This window comes from Sparus aurata, chromosome 13 (genome assembly GCF_900880675.1).
Source record: "Sparus aurata chromosome 13, fSpaAur1.1, whole genome shotgun sequence".
Lineage (NCBI taxonomy): Eukaryota > Metazoa > Chordata > Actinopteri > Spariformes > Sparidae > Sparus > Sparus aurata.
This window is the reverse complement of record NC_044199.1, coordinates 13,615,369-13,637,576: the sequence shown is the minus strand read 5'-3', so window position 1 is coordinate 13,637,576 and position 22,208 is coordinate 13,615,369. Positions and strand designations below refer to the sequence as shown.

The following is a 22,208-nucleotide window of genomic DNA, read 5'->3' as shown; positions in this document are numbered from 1 at the left end:
AAAACACGGTGTTCATTAGTTGAAAAGGGATACATTCGTTTTCACTGTTCATAGAAAATGTGCACGTTGCATGAGCGTTCTCTTTTAGCGTGTTTAATCACAACACTGAGAAGGATACTGTTGCCGATATTGCTCTGTAAAACGGATGTTAACTGATAAATGTCAAGCTAGTGAGCTAGTTAAACTACCTTACCCCCCTTATCTGACTTGCACAAACGCACGCGTACCTCCCACACATCTCACCCACTCTACACGATGTTGCTCTTCATCCCTGACATGGCAACTGTGTTTTAATGTCACCCTTACGGTATAATGTAGATTATTACAATATCAACAGGATTCCAGAGTACGTATTTTGAAAACATGTAAATAAAACTGTCATAAACCTAAATAATGTGTTTTAGTTGTGTTACCATACTTTGTGTAGGCATCTGACAGTCACTAGTAAAATATAAGATTACACTGTTAATAATTAGGAAAAAGCATTACTGTAAGGCCTAATATTTAAGTTTGTACTGTAACCTTTCTTTCCATGCACTCTCTCTTTAGACATGTTAGGCCGTATGTTATGATCTATGCAGTTGTGTGCTTCTAAATGTAAGGGAGTGGAGGCGTGCTTGCGTGTGCTCCTTAATCAGTGTGCGTGTCTGTGTGTTCGTATGTGTGTGTGTGGTTTGTATTGCAGTGCCTATTGTGAGGTGGCGCAGTGTGCGCTGCGCAGCGGTCAGACGCCCCCTGAGCTCAAGTCTTTTAGCTCTCTGGCAGGCTTCCAGGCAGCTCCCCGAGATGCAGGACAGTGTTTTAGGCAAGGAGATACTCGTCCTGTCCCCATGCACCCCCCACCCCCCCACTCCTCCTCCTCCTTCCTCTCCTCCTCCTCCTCCTCCTCCTCCTCCTCCTCTGCCCCACCTCCACCCACACACCCTCTTGCTACGCCCAGCCACTACTTAATGTTCCCAGAATGCCATGGGAGGAAGGAGAGACGTGTTTGTTTTTTTTTGTTTCAGGCCAGCAGCTCATAACTTTGTATTTACAATCACTTCCAGCATGGCCGTCTTCTCACACTAACCCAAAACCTCAAGATCAGACCTGAGTCCAACTGTGTTTGCAAATAACCTGTAGCAACAAGTTTGCTTAAAGGGTAACTCCACCAATTTTACACATTAATGTGTGTTTACATGTCTTAAGAAGTAGTACTGCATACATGAAAAAAGTGGCCTTTTGTGGCTCAAGCTAATAAGTTATGTTGGCACCAGGTTTTGAAAACAGTTTGATTCATTATGGACAGTTCAAAAACAACAATTAAAATCAATACACCAGAACCAGACATATGATATACCAGACGTTCCTTTCCCTTTTTCAAAACCTGGTACCTACATTACCCACAATACTACTTAGTCTCTGAGTGGCAGTTTATGATATTACATGCAGCTTCCTCTTTACATATTAAGTAGTACTCCCGAAGACCTGTAAACACACTTTAATGTGTAAAATTGGTGGAGTTACCCTTTAAGTCAACTCAAATGTTTGTTTAAACCTTGCAAATGTCTCTCATCTTGCACTCTAATCGAGTTAAAACTAAATTAAAGTTACTTGTTACCCAGCTCTGTGTCAAAATGACATGCTTATAAGGCCAAGAACATGCAATTCACTGCCATCATGGCTCCATACAGTAGTTTAGTCTGCTTTGCTGTTATCTTCCTGCCTTACTTTCTAGAAAAATCTTACTCTGCACATGATCACACCCAGTTATAATAAGATATAAAAGTGAAGTCAAGATACAACATGTAAAATTTTCTCCAGTGCCGTTTGAAATAAGGGCAGTTTCATGGCGGGTTTAGCTTGTAATGCACTTCCAGCTTCACTCATCCCACAACGCTCAGATGATTAGCTCAACGATTAGTCTAAAAAACCTTTCCTTAGCATCACTAACCCAGGCATAGTGCTCCCATACCAAACCATCACTACATCCTCTTTGATTCTGTAAGTTTTTTGTGTCTTCTGTGTCCATTTTACTATTTCTTTCTCTTTACCGTCTCTCAGCTTGCCTTGCCTTCTCCTCCCCTGCACCACTCGCCCTGTGCCTCCCTTTTCCTCACCTGTTGCTCCTCATTCTGCACATGTTTTCCTCACTTCCTTCTCCCTGAGGGTTTTACCCTACATGCTCTTCTACCCTCATCTTTATGTTGCTTATTTTATCTTCGCTCCCACTCTTCGCCTTCATCTTTTCTCTCACTTGTTTCCCGCCCTCAGCATCACCACCAAGCTGGAGCGCGCTCTGGAGAAGGTGGCCCCCCTGCTGAGGGAGATCTTTGTGGACTTTGCCCCTTTCCTGTCCAGGACGCTGCTGGGTAGCCATGGGCAGGAGCTGCTCATTGAAGGTACAGGTGCTGTACACGGCTCCTTTTTCTCTAACTGGCGTCTCTCTGTGGAGTCTACCCATTCACTGTCCCTCACCGCGATGTTTGTTTGCAAGGAGGACTGAGAGGAAAAGACTGGGTGAATGAGTGAGTGAGTGTGTGCTGAGGGTGAGTGAGTGTCTTTGAGCTGGCTGCTTCACTCATTCGTCAAACAGGTATGAAGTCAGTATTTTGCACCATTTCCAACAGCTAGCTAGATAATGTTTTTTAATCAGATTACTTTCAGTTTGAGCGTTAACTGTGCTCCTATTCTAGATGCTACTAAATGTGATGCACTATTCTCTCTGCCCACCTGCTTCCTGGCGTCCTGTTTTTGTGATCCACTGTCTCAATGTTGATTTCTCCCTCTCTTCACTTCCTGCTGCTTTCTCCCTCCCTCCCTCCCTCCTTTCTCCTCTCCCTCCTCCTCTCCTTACTCATCTTTTTCTCTCTGCTGTTTGTTCTTGTCTTCTCTGTGGCATGCTTTTTATAAACCTGACTACAGTGACTGTATACAATAGCAGAAAGCACTGACACTACAGTGTCTTGTTTGATGATATTTTGGTGTCTTGCTGCGGTGTGTGTGTGCGCGCGTGTGTGTTTATGTGTGTGTTTGCGTCAGAGAAAATGAAAGAGAGGCTCCTGACTGTGCTGTGTGTCTCTGTGCTGCAGGTCTGGTGTGTATGAAGTCAAGCACTTCAGTTGTGGAGCTTGTGATGCTGCTCTGTTCTCAGGTTGGTAACTCCTCACCTCTCATCTCTGTCCTCACACATACGATCCACATTGTCACCTCTTTTCTAACCAGAGGTGGCAAAGGTACACGCATTTTTTCCTCGAGCAGAAGTACAGATACTTTGGTAAAAAAAAAGTACTGATTCAACTTCTTTCTACCGGCCATTTCTGCAAAGCTTACTGAACCTCATGTCATATTTATATAATTCAAAGACTATTTAACTCAAAGGAGGAATCAGTAGGATTTGACCCAGCAGTCAGTTAATGCACCAGAAGATAGTTGATTGTTGAGTGTCATTCCCAGGACGTGGAATACCGACATTTTGATTTGATAAAGCATCCCAAGCACCACAAAAATTGAGTGAATAGGAAAATCCAGACAGAGGGCTGCATGCTCTCTGCAGATACGGGACACTAACACAGTTTCACTCCCCCTTGCTACGTCTGCTGTGCATGATATGTACTGATAGGTTGAGATCAGTCTTGCAATGTTGGGAAGGTGCCGTAATTCCCCTTCAATGCATATAAACTAAAGTAATTAGCCTGTTTTGATAATGTAAGGAGAAAAAAAGGTAAAACGTAGTAAAAGTAAAAAGTTGCCAGAAAACTGAAAATTCAAGTAAAGTACAGATACGTGAAAAATCTACATGTACAGTAACAAAGCATTTCTACTTTATTACTTCACACCTCTGTTTCTAACTTGTTCTGAAAGTGTTTTTATTCCTTCATAACTGCTGTAAAGATCGCTTGTAGACAGGAAGCTGTTCAGTCATTGATCTGCCCTCTGAGGCAGGGTTGACTATGTCATGAGCGCATTGCAGATGTAATACAATCTCAATTTACATGCATCATCACACAATCAACATCAAGGACACAAAGATCATTCTTTACATTCATAAGAGGCTCTTAAACTCTTCTCGTCCTGGATTTAACTTTTAAAAACTTAAATCTTGAAGGCATCACAGCTTAATTCATTTAGACTGTTTCCTGTTTTCTCAAACTTAGATTCAAATCCAGTATCTCTATTCTAACACTAAAAAGACAGATTGACAACATTTCAGGCACTTACCACTCCGGATGATGTAGTTGATAAATGTTCTTTGTCGTTCATGTTATGAAGTTCCTCTCCCATAAATTCCCTCTTTTTATTGGATTCTGTAGGAGTTCTTGTCCTTGAACGAACCCCTCAGCTCTTCCCTCTTGCTCTTCTTTATCTTCAACTCTACCACCCTGCTCCCTGCATTTTCTCTCCTTTTCTTCTGCTCCATCTTTGCTCTCCTGGTCCATTTTAACTGGAGTGATCCAGTGGGCAACTGCTTTCATCTTCCACGGCTCTCCACACTGCCCTTTTTCCTCCCACCACTCCCTCGCCTTCCCCTCTGGCTGGCTGCTCGTCAGCATGTATAGTATTACCCGTGGCTCCGGCCTTGTCTGCCATTAGAGGCCCGGGAGAGAGAACCCTAGCCCAGATATCGATCCTTCCGGATGGGGGGGGGTGTAACAGGAGATGCTCCCAAGTGTCCTTAACAGCCTTAAGAGCTAATGGAGCGCTGATAGTTTTGAGGCTTTCAGCAACACTCTCATGCTGCTCAGAAGTCTCCACTCTCATATGCACAAACACATAAACCCCTCACATCCTCTTAAAAGGATGCATTCCTCATTAGAAAGCTCTTTAGATGTTTCTCCATCCTTTTTTGAGCAGTTTCGCGGTAGCGTACCTTCACAGTGGTGATTAATAATAAAAACCTCAAAACTTAAAAAGATTTTCCGTCTTTTTTCCTTTTGAAATAAACATTCTCCTCATAATTTCAACCAGGGCTGACCAATGCAAAAACATATACTGGGCTACAGTTGTTTGTTGATTCATACATCAAGTTATGCTTCGGATCTCATTTATCAGTCATATTGAGGGCAGAGTATCAACCACCTTTTGAGAGCTAATGTAGAGCCAATGAAGAATGAAAAACAGAAAGAATCTACTTGAAAACCACAGAGATTTGTGAGGGATTTCATGACTCATCTCTGGTAACCACACACAGTGTACATTAGCATATTGTGAACAATGTTGCAAAGTGATTAGCAGCACTATTTTATGTGAATATTGAATTTACAGTATTTATGTGAGAGCATACATTGATTTTTGGGGGGTATTTCATCCATAAGGTTTGCCCAAAACAGGCTATTTTATTTATATATTTATTTGTTTTATTTATTTATCTATTAAAATCATTTTCAGACAAATGCATTAATTAATACATCGCATTCATCATTTGTTTTTACTCTGAAACAAGTAAAAAATCATGCTAATTTTACTTTCAATACATGTTGTTTTGAAAGAAATTATAAAAACTGATTGATGAATAACTGTTAAATCCAACTAGACAGGAAAAATCTATATGTTTTAACTAAAATAAGAGGGAAAATTATTGTTAGAAATACTTTAAACCAGATTTAATGTTATTTGTCTGATTTATAATTTTTGTGTCCTCTCTAGTGGACGTTATGTATCCCAGAGGCACATGGCTCATCTCCTCTTCCCTCCACCATTTTGAATCTATGATGCCCTATACCAAATGAGATAAATATAATAAGAAAATAGTCCACTGGAGTTGTAGACATGAGTTTTGGGATGTGCCACCTGGTGACTGGGAAACAATGGCCTCCAAATATAGCAGTAGTAGTAGTGGTGGACATCTTGTGTCCATGAAAGTGTTAAACTACACCAATATAAAATGACTTGTACAGTGATAGGTATAATCCATCACACAGTCCCAACCACATTAATTGTGATGTCTCCTCTACACTCAGGAGTGGCAAAACTCCATTCAGAAGAACGCAGGACTGGCCTTCATTGAGCTCATCAACGAGGGAAGGTAATCCATCACAAGGACTGATTATTACCCTCTGTGATTCTCACATTAACAGACATTGTTATCAGTACTTCACTACTAATGGCTGTGATAGAGCCCTAATGAGAACCTTGCCAGGATAAGTGCACATTGCCATGTGTGTTCAGTTGGAGGTCGGATCGTTAAAGCGCAATTAAGTTACAGTTCATTTGGGCTGGTCGGTTATCTCTGCCTGTTATCATGTTGGTTTATTTCACTCCAAACTGTTTGTTGAACTTATAGTACAATACAGAATAGAAGAGGATGACATGCAATTCTGCATGTTTAAATGGGAAGTTTACCTTACATACAATAGCAAATCATGGATGCAGGCTAATGTCTGTAATGTTTGTCACTCTCCTCCATGTCCATGTTTCTCCTCCTCCACCAGACTTCTGTGCCACGCCATGAAGGATCATATTGTTCGCGTTGCCAACGAAGCAGAGTTCATCCTGAACAGACAGAGAGCGGAGGATGTGCACAAACACGCCGAGTTTGAGGTAAACACAGTGAATCGCTGATGTATGTCGTGACATGTTACACTGTCAAATCCTGCAGGTAAATAGATGTGAAGTGGCTTAATGTAATGTTCTGTGCTGTCAACAAATGCCTGATTTATTTGTAAAGGATTTTCAACAGATTTTATACTCTCATGTAGCTAGTTACTACGTGTTATTACGAGTGGCAACCAGCGTCAGAGCAAAATTACCACCACCCACTTGGACAAAGTTAGAACAGAAAGAAACAAAAGTGAAGTGCTGGATTATCATTTCTTAGACAAGGATCTGCAAAAGTATATATTTTTTAAGATCTTAACTGTGAGATGTTTTCAGGTTGAAAAATGAACTTGTCAGCATCTTCTGGTGGACAAACTGTGTAACAAGGACACATTTTCTAAATCTTTTTGCATTTCTGTATTGAAATTTCCTTCGATGTCAACCAAAATACATGCCAGCACAGGTTATTATATTAACTTATTTCAGTATATTTGTATATATTGTGTTTATGTACAAATTGGAATTTTTTGTATTTTTATTATCTGCTTTCTTTACACTTTATAAAGTCTCTACTCTACTTTACTAAATCTATTACATTTCAAATGAAAAATGTACCTTTCACTACAAAATATTTATTCTATAACTTATATAACCTGTGCAGGTTCAGAATGAAAATACAAAATGTAATTATTAGATTTATTTATTATTACAGATAATGAATATAAGATAAAATGATACTCCACAAGCTACAACAGCATAGTATAAATTAATTCAAATTAACTCCACATTTATTTACAATAAACTTGCTGATGTGTCTGCCCACTTTATCCAATCAGGACAGAGAACCTATTTATCTTCAATATCAAGAACTCAATAAGCATACAATACAGCTGCTGTTTCCTCATCTCCACCTTCTCATTGCCTCTTCGTTTTCCATTTCTATTCCCTGTTTTTCCCTTTTACCTCCCACTCTCCCCCAGTCTAACTGTGCCCAGTACGCTGCCGACCGGAGAGAGGAGGAGAAAATGTGCGATCACCTCATCAGCGCTGCTAAGCACAGAGATCATGTGACCGCTAACCAGCTGAAACAGAAGATACTTAACATTCTGACCAATAAGCATGGAGCGTGGGGCACGATGTCACAGAGGTGAGCGGCACATTGCCAAGGAGCTCCGATTAGATTACACAGGACGTCATTCGATAGGAGACACTGTGACACACTTCTTGCATGACATGAGAAAACTCTTTATGGATGAGTATAGATTACTGAAATTGAATTTTTTTTTAAGACAAATTGTGATAAAATTGTGTTGGGTGTGAAAGGAAGGATTCATTAAAAAAATCAGAAGTCTTGCTCAAAATGAAAACAGTCAGCTCCATCACACACACACACACACACACACACACACACACACACACGAATCCTGACAACATCTCCTTATTTAGCCTGCTGACATCCAGCCATTAAATCAATGATTGCTTGTTATCCAGATCTGCCTCCAGGCTGGCAGCTACTGTGCAGACATGTGATTCAATCTGAGGACATGTGACATGTAACATCTGAAGCCCGTTTTCCCCGTGTCATTGCTGATGAATTAAATTGAATACTGCGACGTGCACGCTGTTAATAGAAAACCTCTTGCACTCAGATGGAAAACTAATTAAAGTTCAATTGCCTCTGAAGTCCTCAGCCCCCCCGGTGATATTTTTAACATTTGTTCACATTAGCATAATTCTTATTGTCAATCACGGTAGCCTGGCTAAGCCAGACTGTTTCATCTGTTTTCTTCAGAGAACCTCTCGGCTGAAAAGGGTACAAAGATCATTTGAAAGTGTTTTCTGTCAGCTTAACGCCTGTTTGTTGGTGTTTGCAGAATTGGAAAGGGTTGTTAAACTCACTCCTTTGATCAAAGCTACCTTTCATCCCAATAAAGAGGAACCTTCTGACTTAGGAAAGTAGTTTTAGAACTTCTTAGAGTAAATGTCATCCATAATTTCACCTTTAATTCACCTTTAACTTTATGGCTCCTGAAGGAAAAATCCCAAACTGCACATGACTAAAATGACTATGTTTACTTACACACACACTAATTTACAGTATGGCCAAATATCACAATATTCGCCATCATATCAATTGATATCAATATCAATTTGTCTTTGTTTTGTTAACGAAACAGACCCCCACAAATTTGCAGTCTCACCTCAGAGTCCATCACATGCACCAAAGAAGAGCCCACATTTCTTTTTCTCTAACCTTTTCAAGAACACACTGTGAGAAGAGGGAAACTGTGGTTGTTAATCTGAATATAGGCAGCTGCATGTAAACTAGAGCCCAACTGATATTTGATCTTTTGGGGGGCGATGCCAATACCGATATTGGGGACTACAGATTCTGATATCAATATATCTGTTATTCTAGTAAAATATTCATTTTCTTTAACCATGTAAACAGATAAGTTTGTATGTTGTCTTTTCTGAATTAACTGCATAAAACCTAATATTTAATGCATGTAAACATAGTCAATGACATCTCTCCTCCAGCCAACTACACGACTTCTGGCGTCTGGACTACTGGGAGGACGACCTGAGGAGGAGACGGAGATTTGTGCGAAACGCCTTCGGATCCACTCACGCTGATGTGTCGCTCAAAGCCCTGGAGGAATACGGTCAGTGATGTGTACTAATCTTGACATTGTATACTGGGGTCAGAATCTGCTTGTTGCTTTTTTTGACATACAAACAACCCTCACACGCTCACTTCAAAATGAACAGGCACAGAGGAGGAGGAGGACGGGGTGAAGTCGAAGAAGACTTTCCGTAGCCAATCGGTGGTCACCCAGAACCCAGAGGCGGAGTTAATGCTGGAGGGAGACGATGACGCTGTGAGCCTGCTGCAGGAAAAAGAGATTGATAACCTTGCAGGTAAGACTCACACACATAAATACACACACACACAATGTTACAGTACATCTGAACAGTAAACTGTTTATGCCTCTTGTTTTTAGTACGTTTCCGTCCAAGACTTTTTACCTCCAAAGGCAAGTTGGAAGTTTGGCAGCAACACTAACCAGCTGATTTATTTAACTCAAGAAGATGATGTCATAATCTACTAAAAAACTGATGATGCTGATGTAAACACACACCTGATGATGTTTCATAAAGGAGGCAAAGTAGAAGAAGAAAAAATGAACAATCAATCTGAACTAACATAAAATGACTCCATTATAGAATGTGTGCCATTTAATTTATCTGTTGTGTGTGATGACCGCTTGTAGCTGTTGTGTATTCCGAGCCTCAGTCAGTGCTATAAAAATACCTGAAGAAGTAACACCCCTCCCTCCACCTTCAGGCCCAGTGGTTCTGAGCACTCCAGCTCAGCTGGTAGCTCCAGTGGTGGTGGCTCGAGGCACTCTGTCCATAACCACTACAGAGATCTACTTCGAGGTGGATGAGGAGGATCCCACATTCAAGAACACTGATGCTAAGGTAAACACCAGCTGTCCTTGTTCCTTATTGTTCACTTTAAGATTTCCACCACATTCGCTGGATAGGTTTTTCTTACTTCTTCTGATTTTCTGTTTTTGATTAATTTGTAAAGAGTCTGTCTTATGTAAAATGTTATTCTCAACAGGTCCTGGCCTACTCAGAGGGTCTGCACGGCAAATGGATGTTCAGTGAGATCCGAGCTGTCTTTTCCAGACGCTACCTGCTGCAGAATACTGGACTTGAGGTCTTCATGGCTAACAGAAGTACGTCTGCAGATTATTATTGAAAACTGTTGAGAGAGTAACTTTTGAAATGATATAGGTTAAAGACTGGTAGTTATCCTGTTGAATATTTGATAAGTAACGTAACTTATTACATTTGATTTCTTTTCCAGTGAATGTTTTTAATCTTGGCAATACTGGATGGGCACCAACAAAATGTAGTGCCAAAATTTGTTTTGAGTACGTAAATAGATATGAATGAAAACATTTTTCACGCTATACAGTGTCCACATTTTGCTACCAGCTCAACATTTGTTGTCATTGTGAGTGATTGACTTGTGGTAAATATGCTGATTGTATCTGTCTTTTGCTCTCTGCAGCGTCTGTGATGTTTAACTTCCCTGACCAGGCCACGGTCAAAAGGGTGGTCTACAGCCTTCCACGGGTGGGTGTTGGAACGAGTTACGGCCTGCCACAGGCCAGGTAGGTGCAGAGTTTAGTCAGCTGGTCCAACACACTTGTGGGTTTGAAAAGGATTGGTGGCAAGAGAATATACTTGAATGTGTGTGTGTGTTTCTTTGTGTATTTCAGGCGGATTTCCTTGGCAACTCCTCGTCAGCTCTTCAAGTCGTCCAACATGACTCAGCGCTGGCAGAGGAGAGAGATCTCCAACTTTGAGTACCTCATGTTCCTCAACACTATTGCAGGTAAAGTCCACTTTCGATCACATTTCCTGAGTCTGTTTTTGTGGCTCTCAGCTTCCAAATGAACTGTGATCAATTAGTGTTCAGACACACAGTTATGTCTGATGTAGTTTGTTCTTAAACAAAACAATTGAATTAGTTTAAAAACACTTAATGTTTCTTGTATTTTCTCTCTTCCTACGGTGTGACATTGACATCTTCTAGCTTAATTGCTGTGAAGATTTTACGAATTCAACCTTATTTTGTTGTCCTCACAGTTCCTATCATGCTGCGTTGTTAAGAAATACCCATCACAGAATCCAGAAAATGCAGACTCGCCGCTTTTTATTTATTTCTCACCATGTGCATGAATAAAGAAGCCAATGTATAAAAAGACTTTACTGAAGAGACCCAATAAAGAACCTGAAAGATTTGCAAGGATGCAGCTTTGTCAGCTACAGCGCCAACTCAGCTTCAGTTTGCATAATAACAGTCACCGGATTGACCTGTAAATATATATATATATATTCAAAAATACATGAATAATGCAGCACATTGACAAAGGACGAAGAACAAAGTAATATGAATTCTATTTGAGTGTGTTTGTAAGTCCTATGTGCGTGAAAATGTCAATTTATTTAAAGATATACTATAATATATCGATATAAGACAAAGTCATATATATGTAAGCAATAAAACTGCAGAATAAGTTGTATGGTAGCCGGTGAAAATGTCTTTTTAACTCTGAAGTAAAAGCAGCAGCTGGCTCTTTTCTGTCTCTCTCTGCTGGAGCGTCTTTCCTCACACTATCATACAACCTCAGTTAGTCTAATTGTAATCACAGTCAACACTCAATCTTTGTTTGCGTCGGGAACTCAGTCTCATTGATTAAATGTCTGAGCGTGAGCCTGATTCATTAGGCATAGTGGTTTTGAAGCCTGACAATTAGTTAATCACTCTTTTATAGAAGAATGTTATGGCATGTTTTAATCCGATTGTGTAAAACTTAAAAGCAATGTAGTAATTCAATGTAATGCCAGTAAATATGCTGTGTCATAATGTAGGCTGACACCGAAACACAGTTGGGACCGTCTTTATAAAACTAATAATGTTGTATCTGTAAATCCTTTGTGACTTTCTCCAATTTGGTCCATCTTTTATCCCTGCAGGGAGGACCTATAATGATTTGAACCAGTACCCCATCTTCCCCTGGGTCTTAACCAACTACGACTCAGAAGAGCTGGATCTCACTCTACCTGGAAACTTCAGAGACCTCTCCAAGGTCAGAAACACAATAATTCGTGAAGATTTTCCAATCAGCTGCATGCCTCCTACTGAGAAGGCGCTATAAACCCAAAAATAAAATGTAGTAGAGATGACGTGTTTTTGCATGACCAGCCCAAAAGTTAGCATCGCTTGGACCAGCTTGGTGCACCATGCTAAGGTGGCTGACGAAGACAAAAGACTACAGAAGATCAATGAGGAATAGAAAATTATCTAAGATAGCCCTCTTAATGGCTATGAGGCGAAGACGTGTTTGAAGCACATCAGTATAGTACTGAATTCCCTGAAGGGGATTATTAAACAATGTCGTCTTCATCCTTCACTTCTACTTCTACTTCTACTTCTACTTATAATTCCTCTATTGAGCAGAAATAATGTGGATAAATTAATAAAAATATATTTATACATAAATGTTTATATGTATGACCACTACTGCTTTTATTGTGAAAGGTACAAAAACAGAAAGAGTTCATCTGCAGTTGTGAGCGCAATAATTTTGCCATATTGCTTCAGACTCATATTATTTGTTTATTATCTTAAGTACAGGTGCAACCTATATCCCTTGGCTGCAGTATTTAAAAACATGAAGATGTAGTTTAATCCGCTACTGAGACCAAATCAGCCCACAAACTCTGCACAAAGCGTATTTGAATGTTCACCCTCAGCTCCCTTCACGTTCGTGCTCTGGCCCTAGCTGGCCAAAAAAATGAATGATAATGACAGATTTTGTTCAGTAAAATAATCTAGATGAACACTGCTTTTATTATTTATTTATTTAGGGGTCTAAAAGCAGTCGCCAGAAGTAAAAGGCTAACGTTAAGACGTAAACAAACTACGTCCTGGGTCACATGACTTCACCAACACCAAGCTCCAACCAAATTATATACGTATACACTCTGACTTATAAATAAGTCTACAATTTGGAAAGTTTTAGTCAGTAGAATATGTTAAACTCGTGAGATCTCCATGTTGGATGTGATGAAGTTTAAGGTATGCTGACAAAGTCTTTAGTCTCGTTTAGCCACTTGTTAGCAAATGCTTTTGCTTCAAGATTTCTAAATGGGGTGTTGACTGATAACTAACCCGTATTTTAAAATGTCTTTAGCTTGTGTTAGCCGCAGACCTTATTTCAGGCATCTAACAAAAAACACTTTTGCAAAAGCCATTGACTCCAAGACCAGGAAACCTGAAGTGCAAAAATGCTAACTGATTTCTGGGTTTAAGGACTCCTGCTGCACTTTATGAATGGTAAAATACAGGTCAAGCAGTGTTACTCATACTTTACCAAGGCGGGTCTCCAGTTAGAACAAAAGGAAATCTGTTAGGGAGATTTATTGCTCAAGCACAGACTGTTTTCAAGAAAAGCGCCTGCATGTGTCCATGACTTAAGCCGCAATATTTCCCTCTGTTCTTCTGCAGCCGATCGGCGCACTCAATCCCAAGCGAGCAGCGTTCTACGCCGAGCGCTACGAGACGTGGGACGACGACGGCACGCCTCCTCACCACTACACGACCCTTTACTCCACCGCTCATTCAACACTGATGTGGATGCTCAGGATAGTGAGTACCTGCTCCACACACTTACAAACTTGTAACCCTCAGCAGCCCAGTAAACACACAGCTGACACCGAAGGCTTCCTTTCAAATGTATTCACTCTTCTTGTTCCTGTAGGAGCCCTTCACCACATTCTTCCTTAACGCTAACGAGAACAAGTTTGACCATCCAGAAAGAAGTTTCTCTGGCATCGGCTGCTCATGGAGGAACTGCCAGAGGGACACGGCGGATGTCAAGGTAACAATCCTGAGATCAGTCATTACTGAGACACATGAATGAAACACGTGTTTTTTCAACTCAATATGTAAAAAATATTTGAGTTTGAAATAATGTTGCTATTCAATCTAGTTTAATTTGAAAGTGGCACACATTGTCTAAACCCATGGGAGGATTTCATATTTAGCAGATTTAACTAAACAAATTATAATTTGCAATAAGTGATCGTTTTGTTAAGCAATATGTGTTTGTTGTGTCCATCAGGAGCTGATCCCAGAGTTCTACTACTTGCCTGAGATGTTCGTCAACAGTAACGAGTACGAGCTCGGAGTGCGTGACGATGGTGTCCCCGTGTGCGACGTGGAGCTCCCTGCCTGGGCCAAGAAACCTGAAGACTTTGTCCGCATTAACCGGATGGTGAGAGACACGGATGGTCTTTTCTGAAATACTAAAAAAATACCACTTAACATATCCTTGACTCTCTTTTATTCTTCCTCTCTCTGCACCTGTGACTTCGACCAGGCACTGGAGAGCGAGTTTGTGTCGTGCCAGCTGCACCAGTGGATCGATCTAATATTCGGCTACAAGCAGCGAGGGCCTGAAGCCGTCCGAGCGCTCAACGTCTTCGACTTCTTGTCCTATGAGGGTGCAGTCACCCTTGACAATCTAGATGCTGTGCAGCGTGAGGTTGGTTTCTATGACAGCTCGTCACTCTGGTTTGAGTCAGAGATTGATTATTGACGTGAAGAAATTTCCCACTCATGAGTTCTTTACATTTCAACACTGAGCGCTTAGTCGTCACTAGATAATAACCCCTTAATGGCTGAGAAGATGTTTTTTTAATCTGAGCCATTTTTGTTTTACTTTTGTTTAAATTAATTGTTTTTATGTTAACTCTCCCGTGTTAACCCCATCTTTGTCTTCGTAGGTGATTGAGGCCCAGATTCAGGCGTGTGGTCAGGTCCCCTCCCAGCTGCTTATCGAACCACACCCGCCTCGCTCCTCCGCCATGCACCTGGTGAGAAACAACTCAAAAGACAAATCTCACTTCACTTCACTTCAGTTTCATAGCAGTATTATCTGTTTATTGAGAGGTTGTTTTTAAAGAAATATCCACTCTGGGATCAGGAAAAGTGTTTTTCCTAAGGTTAACGGTTATTTGTAGAGACATTCATTAAGACATTATGTGACACATTTGTGCTTAGAATTGTGTGCATTCATATTTCCACATTTTAAAGGTCCCATGTTGTAGTGAGATTTCCTGTCTTTTTCGATGAAAAAGGAGGTCTAGGTGCTTGCTCAGGCCTGGGAGCACTGACCAATCACAGCAGACTGGGCTTTTATGGGAGGGACAGTCACTTAAATGGAGCGTTCTAGAAAACCATTGGAATTCTTACACAGAGATGAAGAAAACAATCATTTTGAACCTTACACACACTGTAACTAGTTGGATTGTTTTTAAGGAAAATAGATACTTCTACTCTGCACCTTTCTATAAGCTGTCGTTAAAAAAATACGAGTCTACATAATATGTTATCAGTATGACCTTTAAATCATGCAAACATATTCTGGTAGACACCCAAAAAAAGTGTCAGTCTGGAAATGAGCATAATATGGGACCTTTCACGCATTTCAGCCTTAAACACTAATTTAGTCCATGAAGTCCACTGATATAAAAAACTGTATTGGTTTTTCAGATATTACATACAAGTGTATGTAATGATGTTCTTCCAAAGGAAGTTCCTCCCTGGTTTTAGCCTCTCTGTCCTCCCTGCTACCCCCAGCAGCTCGAGGCCTCAGTGTCTCCACATCAGAGCCATCCATTTCAACCCAAACCTGTCAATCCTGAACCCCCGACCAGCCAGTGCCTCCACCTCCTCTCCTCGGCCCAGAGCCACCCTCAGTGTGTGTACCTGCTCTGACCCTGTGCTCCCACTAATATACCTCTTCCCCTCCCTCCTCCTGTCCCATCTGTTCTGTCTCTCCCTCTACCTCCGTCTCCATTCCCCCCACCCTGCCCCTCCTCTCTCCCTCAACCTTCCCTCCTCGCCCTGCCCTTCTCTCCCTCGTTCTCTCTGTCCCTCTCTGTCTGTCTCACCAGTGTTTCCTTCCCCAGAGCCCTCTGATGTTTAAGGATCAGATGCAGCAGGACGTCATCATGGTCCTCAAGTTCCCCTCCAACTCCCCTGTCACCCACGTCGCAGCGAACACTCTCCCTCACCTCAGCATACCGGCGGCCGTCACTGTCACATGTAGCCGACTGTTTGCCGTCAACCGCTGGCACAACACAGTTGGTGAGTGTATGTGTGTGTGTGTGTGTTAGTGGTACTGTGAGTTGTTCAGAACAGAGCTGAATTGATAAGTCGAGCAAATGACACCAAATGGCGTGCAAAATCTCAAGGCACACCTGTTTTCAGATCCATGCAAAAAAATACCTCTATAACAGGATATTTAATCATTGTGTACACGTTGATTTTGGGTTCCCTTGAGGGTTTTTAAAGGATTTTGGATGGAATGAAAATATTTTCAGCAGCTATGCAATAAAACCTGCAGTGCTCCCCTTCTGGTGTTGACAGTAATCACACAAACCCTGCCGATGTGCTCATGGCGCCACAGCTCTGCCAGACCAATGTCTGCTGGTTGATGTAAGCCAAATATAGAGAGATTTATCTGGCGGTGATTGGCTTCATGAGCATTGTAATACCCACAAACTGCAGGTTAAGACTAACTTATAGAAGCTTATAAACTCTGTGAGGTGTTGAGTTCATTCCAGTGGTATTTATTGAGCCCATGGTTTTTAAGTGTTGTTGTTTTTGGTTCATATCAGCGTTGACATTTATTTTGTCCGTACCCTGGATGTTGACATAGAAATATTTGTTAATTAAAGCCTCAATTAACCCCACCATTGCCCTCATTAGCACGGCAGGCCAGCCGTAATGAGGCTGGCTGTAATTAATTGTGGCGACGTTATTATGGAGGGTCATGAAGCAGCTTGTGTGACTTTTGCTGTCGATTGAAACATCAAGCCTGCATCGAGCTTTCATCAGAGAGCGGTCGAACAGGCGTGATTATACTGTTTTATGTTGTGCGTGTCTGACTCTCTGTAATGTTTGACCCCTTCAGGCCTCCGTGGAGCTCCAGGATACTCCCTGGAACAAGCTCATCATCTACCGATCGAGATGGATCCTCTCATAGGTCAGTGCACGCAAATCCTCCCTGAAGATAATAACTGGGCATGAATGTGTGAGATAATGAGGGCAGCCAGGTCAGTCAGTGGGGTCTGAAGTCAACACATGATACACCGAGGGTTTATGTACATGTATTGCTGAGATTGCAAAATCTGCTGAGCGATGAAGGTTAGAGTTCATCAGATAGCTTGTTTGCCCCCATTAACCCGTTAATATCTCTTGTGCTCCCGTGTAGCAAACAACTCAGGCGTGAACAAGCGTCAGATCACTGACCTGGTGGACCAGAGCATCCAGATCAACACACACTGTTTTGTGGTTACCGCCGACAACCGCTACATCCTGGTCTGCGGCTTCTGGGACAAGAGCTTCCGTGTTTACTCCACTGAAACTGGTATGTTTTGTATTATTTATGAGTCTTAGCTTTCAAGGGTTTCTTGCAATTTGTGATTCTGTCCTACTTTAAATGTGGACCAAGGGAACTACACATGCACCTGGGCGTAGAGTACATTGATGTATTGACTGCTAATTTCACCATTTATTTTTATCCTAAAAGTAACATATCCATCTTCCTCCTTCATCGCCACAGGAAAGCTGACCCAGATAGTGTTTGGCCACTGGGATGTTGTGACGTGTCTGGCCAGGTCAGAGTCCTACATCGGAGGGGACTGCTACATCGTGTCGGGCTCCAGAGACGCCACTCTTCTTCTGTGGTACTGGAGTGGAAGGCACCACATTATCGGGGACAACCCCAACAACAGTGAGTGGAAACAGCATGTGTGAAAGGATGTTTACCTGTCTCCACAGCTCCCTCAGGAATGGAATGTATCTTACCAGACTAACTTTGTTTTCTCTTTATCAGGTGACTACCCTGCTCCAAGGGCAGTACTGACAGGACATGACCACGAGGTGGTGTGTGTGTCTGTGTGTGCAGAGCTGGGTTTGGTCATCAGTGGAGCTAAAGGTTTGTCTCTCTATGCCTAAAAGAGATTTTACATGTAGATTTAGTATTTGCAAAATAGATTAATGTCAGTAAATAAACTAAATGTAAAAATCATTCCCGTGTTTTCCCACAAACTTTGTTTCCTGAACTCTTGCTTTGGTCTCGCTCATCAGAGGGCCCGTGCCTGGTCCACACTATCACCGGGGACCTCCTCAGAGCCCTGGAGGGCCCGGAGCTGTGTCAGCGGCCCCGCCTCATCTCAGTGTCCAGCGAGGGCCACTGCATCATCTACTATGAGAGAGGCCGCTTTTGCAACTTCAGCATAAACGGAAAACTGCTGGCACAAATGGAGGTCAACGACTCCACACGGGTGAGGCCGTAAACTTACTGTCATTCTTTTTAGTTTTATGTTTATGCATGAATACCGTCCTTGTTTACTCTCAAGAAATCCAATGTACTGTTGTCCACCGCTCAGGAGCGCATGGCCTCTTTTAACCTCTCTTACTCCTCTTTTTTTCTCCCTCCAGGCAATCCTGTTGAGTAGCGACGGACAGAACTTGGTGACGGGAGGTGACAACGGGGTTGTGGAAGTGTGGCAGGCGTGTGACTTCAAACAGCTTTACATCTACCCAGGCTGTGACGCAGGCATCCGTGCCATGGACCTCTCACATGACCAGAGGTGAAACAGACAGACTCTGATTATTATGTGTCCATCTAGATCAATGTTTGTCAAAATGTATACACCATGTAACCTTCAGAAAATATTAAGCTCTCCAAGTTATGTCGGACGTCGAGTCATATCTCCTTACTGTTATTTTTGCACCGTTTGCTGCTCACGTTAGAAGGTGCTATGAACGGTTAAGTAACACTGCTGTTGGCGACTTTCCTTTTACCTCTGCTTACTATCAGGCCATCACACTTTGAGATCAGCTGGTAATTAATCATCGATGATTTATTTGTGTGATACATATATGAATGTGATTTATAGCAGGAGAAAAAGAGAAAAACATTATTTTAAGGATTTTCATTCCAAATTCTGTAATAATGTATATAGTATTATGTTTTTAAATTAACTTACTTTAATTTGGGATTCCTCTATGTACTAATAGAGGGAGTTCATATCAGAGAATAGTGATCTAGGTAGAGGCCTAGTCCACACGTACATGGGTATTTTAAATTTTTCCTCCGGCGTCAATAAAATTCCTGTCCACACCAGTGGTTTCAAGAGGAAGGCTGTTAAGTGCACGCCAAAGCAACAGTTGGTGATATAACCTCTAATGAAGGCCACATCGGCCAATCAAAGCCGAACAAATGAGACAAGCCACAAAAAAACAGATTTCCTGTATGAACATAAACACTGAAAACGGCATTTCTTAATATCTTCACCCTGGCAGGAGTTTTCTCAAAGCTCCATTTACCTTCTCTATGCCTTCAAAGTGCCCAAAAAATCATAGCTAGCTAGATTAGCTAGTGCCTCGTCCATATCTACATAACTACATCCCCCACGAAAACAATCAAGATGAGTAAACAGCACTACATAGAGAGGACAAATATGTATTTAGGCGTTGGGATGAACTGCTCCTTTAAGGACTAATGTTGTTGAGGAAACTGGGTCACCTCAAAAGGGACAGCAGAGAATACACAATCAGTAATGGGTTGGTAATTTTTTTTCCAAATGTCAGGCAATATCCCAGGGAAATATGCAGTGAATAAAAAACGTGAATAGCTTGATTTACAGATGTGACTCTCTGCCCCCTCAGAACTCTGATCACCGGCATGGCATCCGGCAGCATCGTGGCGTTCAACATAGACTTCAACCGCTGGCACTATGAACACCAGAACAGGTACTGAGGCGGCCAGCGTGAGGAAGAGGAGGATGGAGAGAAAAGAAAGAAACAAGAGGGAGAGGAGGTGATGCATTCTGCTGTGTATCTGCGACGCGCGGGGGGGAAACCACAGGTACCGAGGGGAAGGAACAACAAGCACCGGACCTTAGGCTTGTGAAGTTGACTTGATTTTGAGGATGCGTCAGCGCTGGTGGAAACAACTTCCTCTGTGCACACGTGTATGTGTAACCACAGACACATATTACCCCGAAGATACACACCAAAACCTGCTAATAAAATAGACAGACTGCAGAATGGAGATAAAGAGCGAGTCAAGCAGATCTTGTAGAGGTCGATCATACCCGTACCACTCACAGGACCGGTTGCAGTTGCCGCTCCTGGTACGCTTAATGCTTCACAGACAAAGAACCTAAGTTTTTGTTTTCCCTTAGATTTTTCTTCTTTATCAGTTTTGTTCACAACTGTTTGTTTGAGGGGGAGTTCATTTCGGAGATTATTTTTTGGATGGGCTATAAATTAAGACTCCTTCAATGTGTCTCAGCTGATTAGAAAGCCCCACCCACTGTTCAGAAACCGGTGCTATTGGCTCGATCTTAAATTCACCCTTGAAAAATTTTGCCTGGGGTTATGATTTTATTTGATTTTATCCGTTTTTTCTTTTCTTTTGTAATGTTTTTTTTTTCTTCCTTTTACCTGCAGCAGGGTTTAAATCTGATATTTATGTAAATAGGGCTCTGCCTCCGTCAGAGTCCACACATGTTCTTTCACTATACGAACTGCGCTTATCACCTTTAATTTATTAATGACTTGCTGTATGTAAAATATTGTGTAATAATTATTATAATGTTGACAAGACTGATGGTAATAACGGCGGTGTCAAGGATGGTGATGATTTTGCCGGAGATGGTAACGATAAAGAGGTCTTACCAGTGCCACCAAGGATGACAAACCACAAGACTGACATGATTTCCTTTGTATATTTGGTGATTGTTTTGTCAAATATGTACATATAGTCTTGGTTCAGGCTTGGTGGAGACTTAATCAGCTGAATAAGACTGGAAGCGCAAAGGAAACCTTCACTTACCCACATTTGTTGATTATTTAAAAAAAGAGAATCAAATCAATGTAAAAGTTTGTTTTGTATTTGCACTTTGCACCAATCACATATCATTATTTATTAGCTTGGTTCTTTCTGGTCGGCTGCCATTTTGTTTAGGTCCATTTTCCCGACGGGATTATTTGTGCATTGATGTTTGTATTTAAAAAGCGTTGAGCTCATGTGTGATTATTAGGTTTTACAACCTCACAGTTGTAAGCAATATCATGATTCTGTAGCTGATAGAGGTGGGGGAGGAGCAAGGAGATTTGGGGGGGTGAGATGTGAGACGTACTGTATGTGTGAAGCCATCTTGATCAAATGCGCACATGCACATACTCTATCGACAGGTTCAACTTACGTATCCAAAAAAAGGTTAAATATTTTTGGATCTATGAAACCCTAAAAACTATTGTATCCATGTTTTATTGCAAAGATGTAAAATATGACATGTGTGAGTTGAAAAAAAAAAAAATCATGATAAGAAAAATAAAATATGCAAAGAATTTGATGACTTGACTTTTCATTGGGCGCATTTTGCTGTTTAGCTAAAGCTTTTCGTTTCACGGCAGTAGAGCTGCAGAGGGAGCAAGACGTCAAGGACGTCTTATTGTTGCAAGACACCAGCTGAGAGAGAAATCTCCCCTCAAATGATTTCAAGAGACTCTCGAGCTAAAATGTTCTCTTGACACACTCGTTGAACTACCTGCTTTGCTGCAATTCTCACACAGAGAATTATTAGTTTCAGAGTTCCTATCCTGCATATAATCCTACTAATATCCATTAAAACCTGCTGGAGCTGCTCTTGAACTTGCATGCCACTAAAGTCTCCCGTGTGGAGCTCCTTATGTTAAAATGAGCTTAAACTGAGCATTTGGGGGGTGTTAATTTGAATAATTGCGGATCACAAGTTGCTGTAGATTTGCTCAGATTCTAGGACTTTGAGTTAATCAAATATGGCTACAAAACAGGAATACTTCCCTTATAAACATTAGGAAAAAAGAGAAAGTGGCAGGTTCAATGTGCACGAGAGGAGGAAATTGTCAGTGGACAGAAGTCAGATTTGCAGTCACAGAGTGTACAAGACAGTAGATCAGTGTTCTTCAATCCTGTTCCTCGCTGCTCCAACACAACTGATTCAGATGGATGGATCGTCAGCAGGGCTCGGTGACGAGC

General features: G+C 41.5%; 1 protein-coding gene across 21 annotated transcripts in view; it reads left to right on the top strand.

Annotated features, from left to right (window-relative positions):
* LOC115593719 (neurobeachin-like) overlaps window positions 1–21,543 on the top strand; it is a 112,949-nt gene extending 91,406 nt beyond the window's left edge. For 7 of the 21 annotated variants that reach the window (XM_030437318.1, XM_030437317.1, XM_030437327.1 and 4 more), the window contains 27 exons: window positions 686–805; window positions 2,254–2,387; window positions 3,072–3,133; window positions 5,940–6,004; window positions 6,411–6,519; window positions 7,497–7,663; window positions 9,058–9,182; window positions 9,289–9,438; window positions 9,522–9,554; window positions 9,866–10,002; window positions 10,148–10,265; window positions 10,604–10,706; window positions 10,815–10,930; window positions 12,076–12,188; window positions 13,610–13,750; window positions 13,863–13,982; window positions 14,226–14,378; window positions 14,484–14,648; window positions 14,890–14,979; window positions 16,063–16,255; window positions 17,085–17,156; window positions 17,385–17,540; window positions 17,736–17,906; window positions 18,009–18,110; window positions 18,263–18,459; window positions 18,617–18,768; window positions 19,850–21,543. In XM_030437318.1, coding sequence (XP_030293178.1) covers window positions 686–805; window positions 2,254–2,387; window positions 3,072–3,133; window positions 5,940–6,004; window positions 6,411–6,519; window positions 7,497–7,663; window positions 9,058–9,182; window positions 9,289–9,438; window positions 9,522–9,554; window positions 9,866–10,002; window positions 10,148–10,265; window positions 10,604–10,706; window positions 10,815–10,930; window positions 12,076–12,188; window positions 13,610–13,750; window positions 13,863–13,982; window positions 14,226–14,378; window positions 14,484–14,648; window positions 14,890–14,979; window positions 16,063–16,255; window positions 17,085–17,156; window positions 17,385–17,540; window positions 17,736–17,906; window positions 18,009–18,110; window positions 18,263–18,459; window positions 18,617–18,768; window positions 19,850–19,940 — 3,355 coding nt within the window. In that variant the 3' untranslated portion in view covers window positions 19,941–21,543. The remainder of the gene's footprint in view (window positions 1–685; window positions 806–2,253; window positions 2,388–3,071; window positions 3,134–5,939; window positions 6,005–6,410; window positions 6,520–7,496; window positions 7,664–9,057; window positions 9,183–9,288; window positions 9,439–9,521; window positions 9,555–9,865; window positions 10,003–10,147; window positions 10,266–10,603; window positions 10,707–10,814; window positions 10,931–12,075; window positions 12,189–13,609; window positions 13,751–13,862; window positions 13,983–14,225; window positions 14,379–14,483; window positions 14,649–14,889; window positions 14,980–16,062; window positions 16,256–17,084; window positions 17,157–17,384; window positions 17,541–17,735; window positions 17,907–18,008; window positions 18,111–18,262; window positions 18,460–18,616; window positions 18,769–19,849) is intronic. The other 14 variants (XM_030437332.1, XM_030437322.1, XM_030437334.1 and 11 more) reach the window with 11 other exon arrangements.
* The last annotated feature ends 665 nt before the right edge of the window (window positions 21,544–22,208 follow it).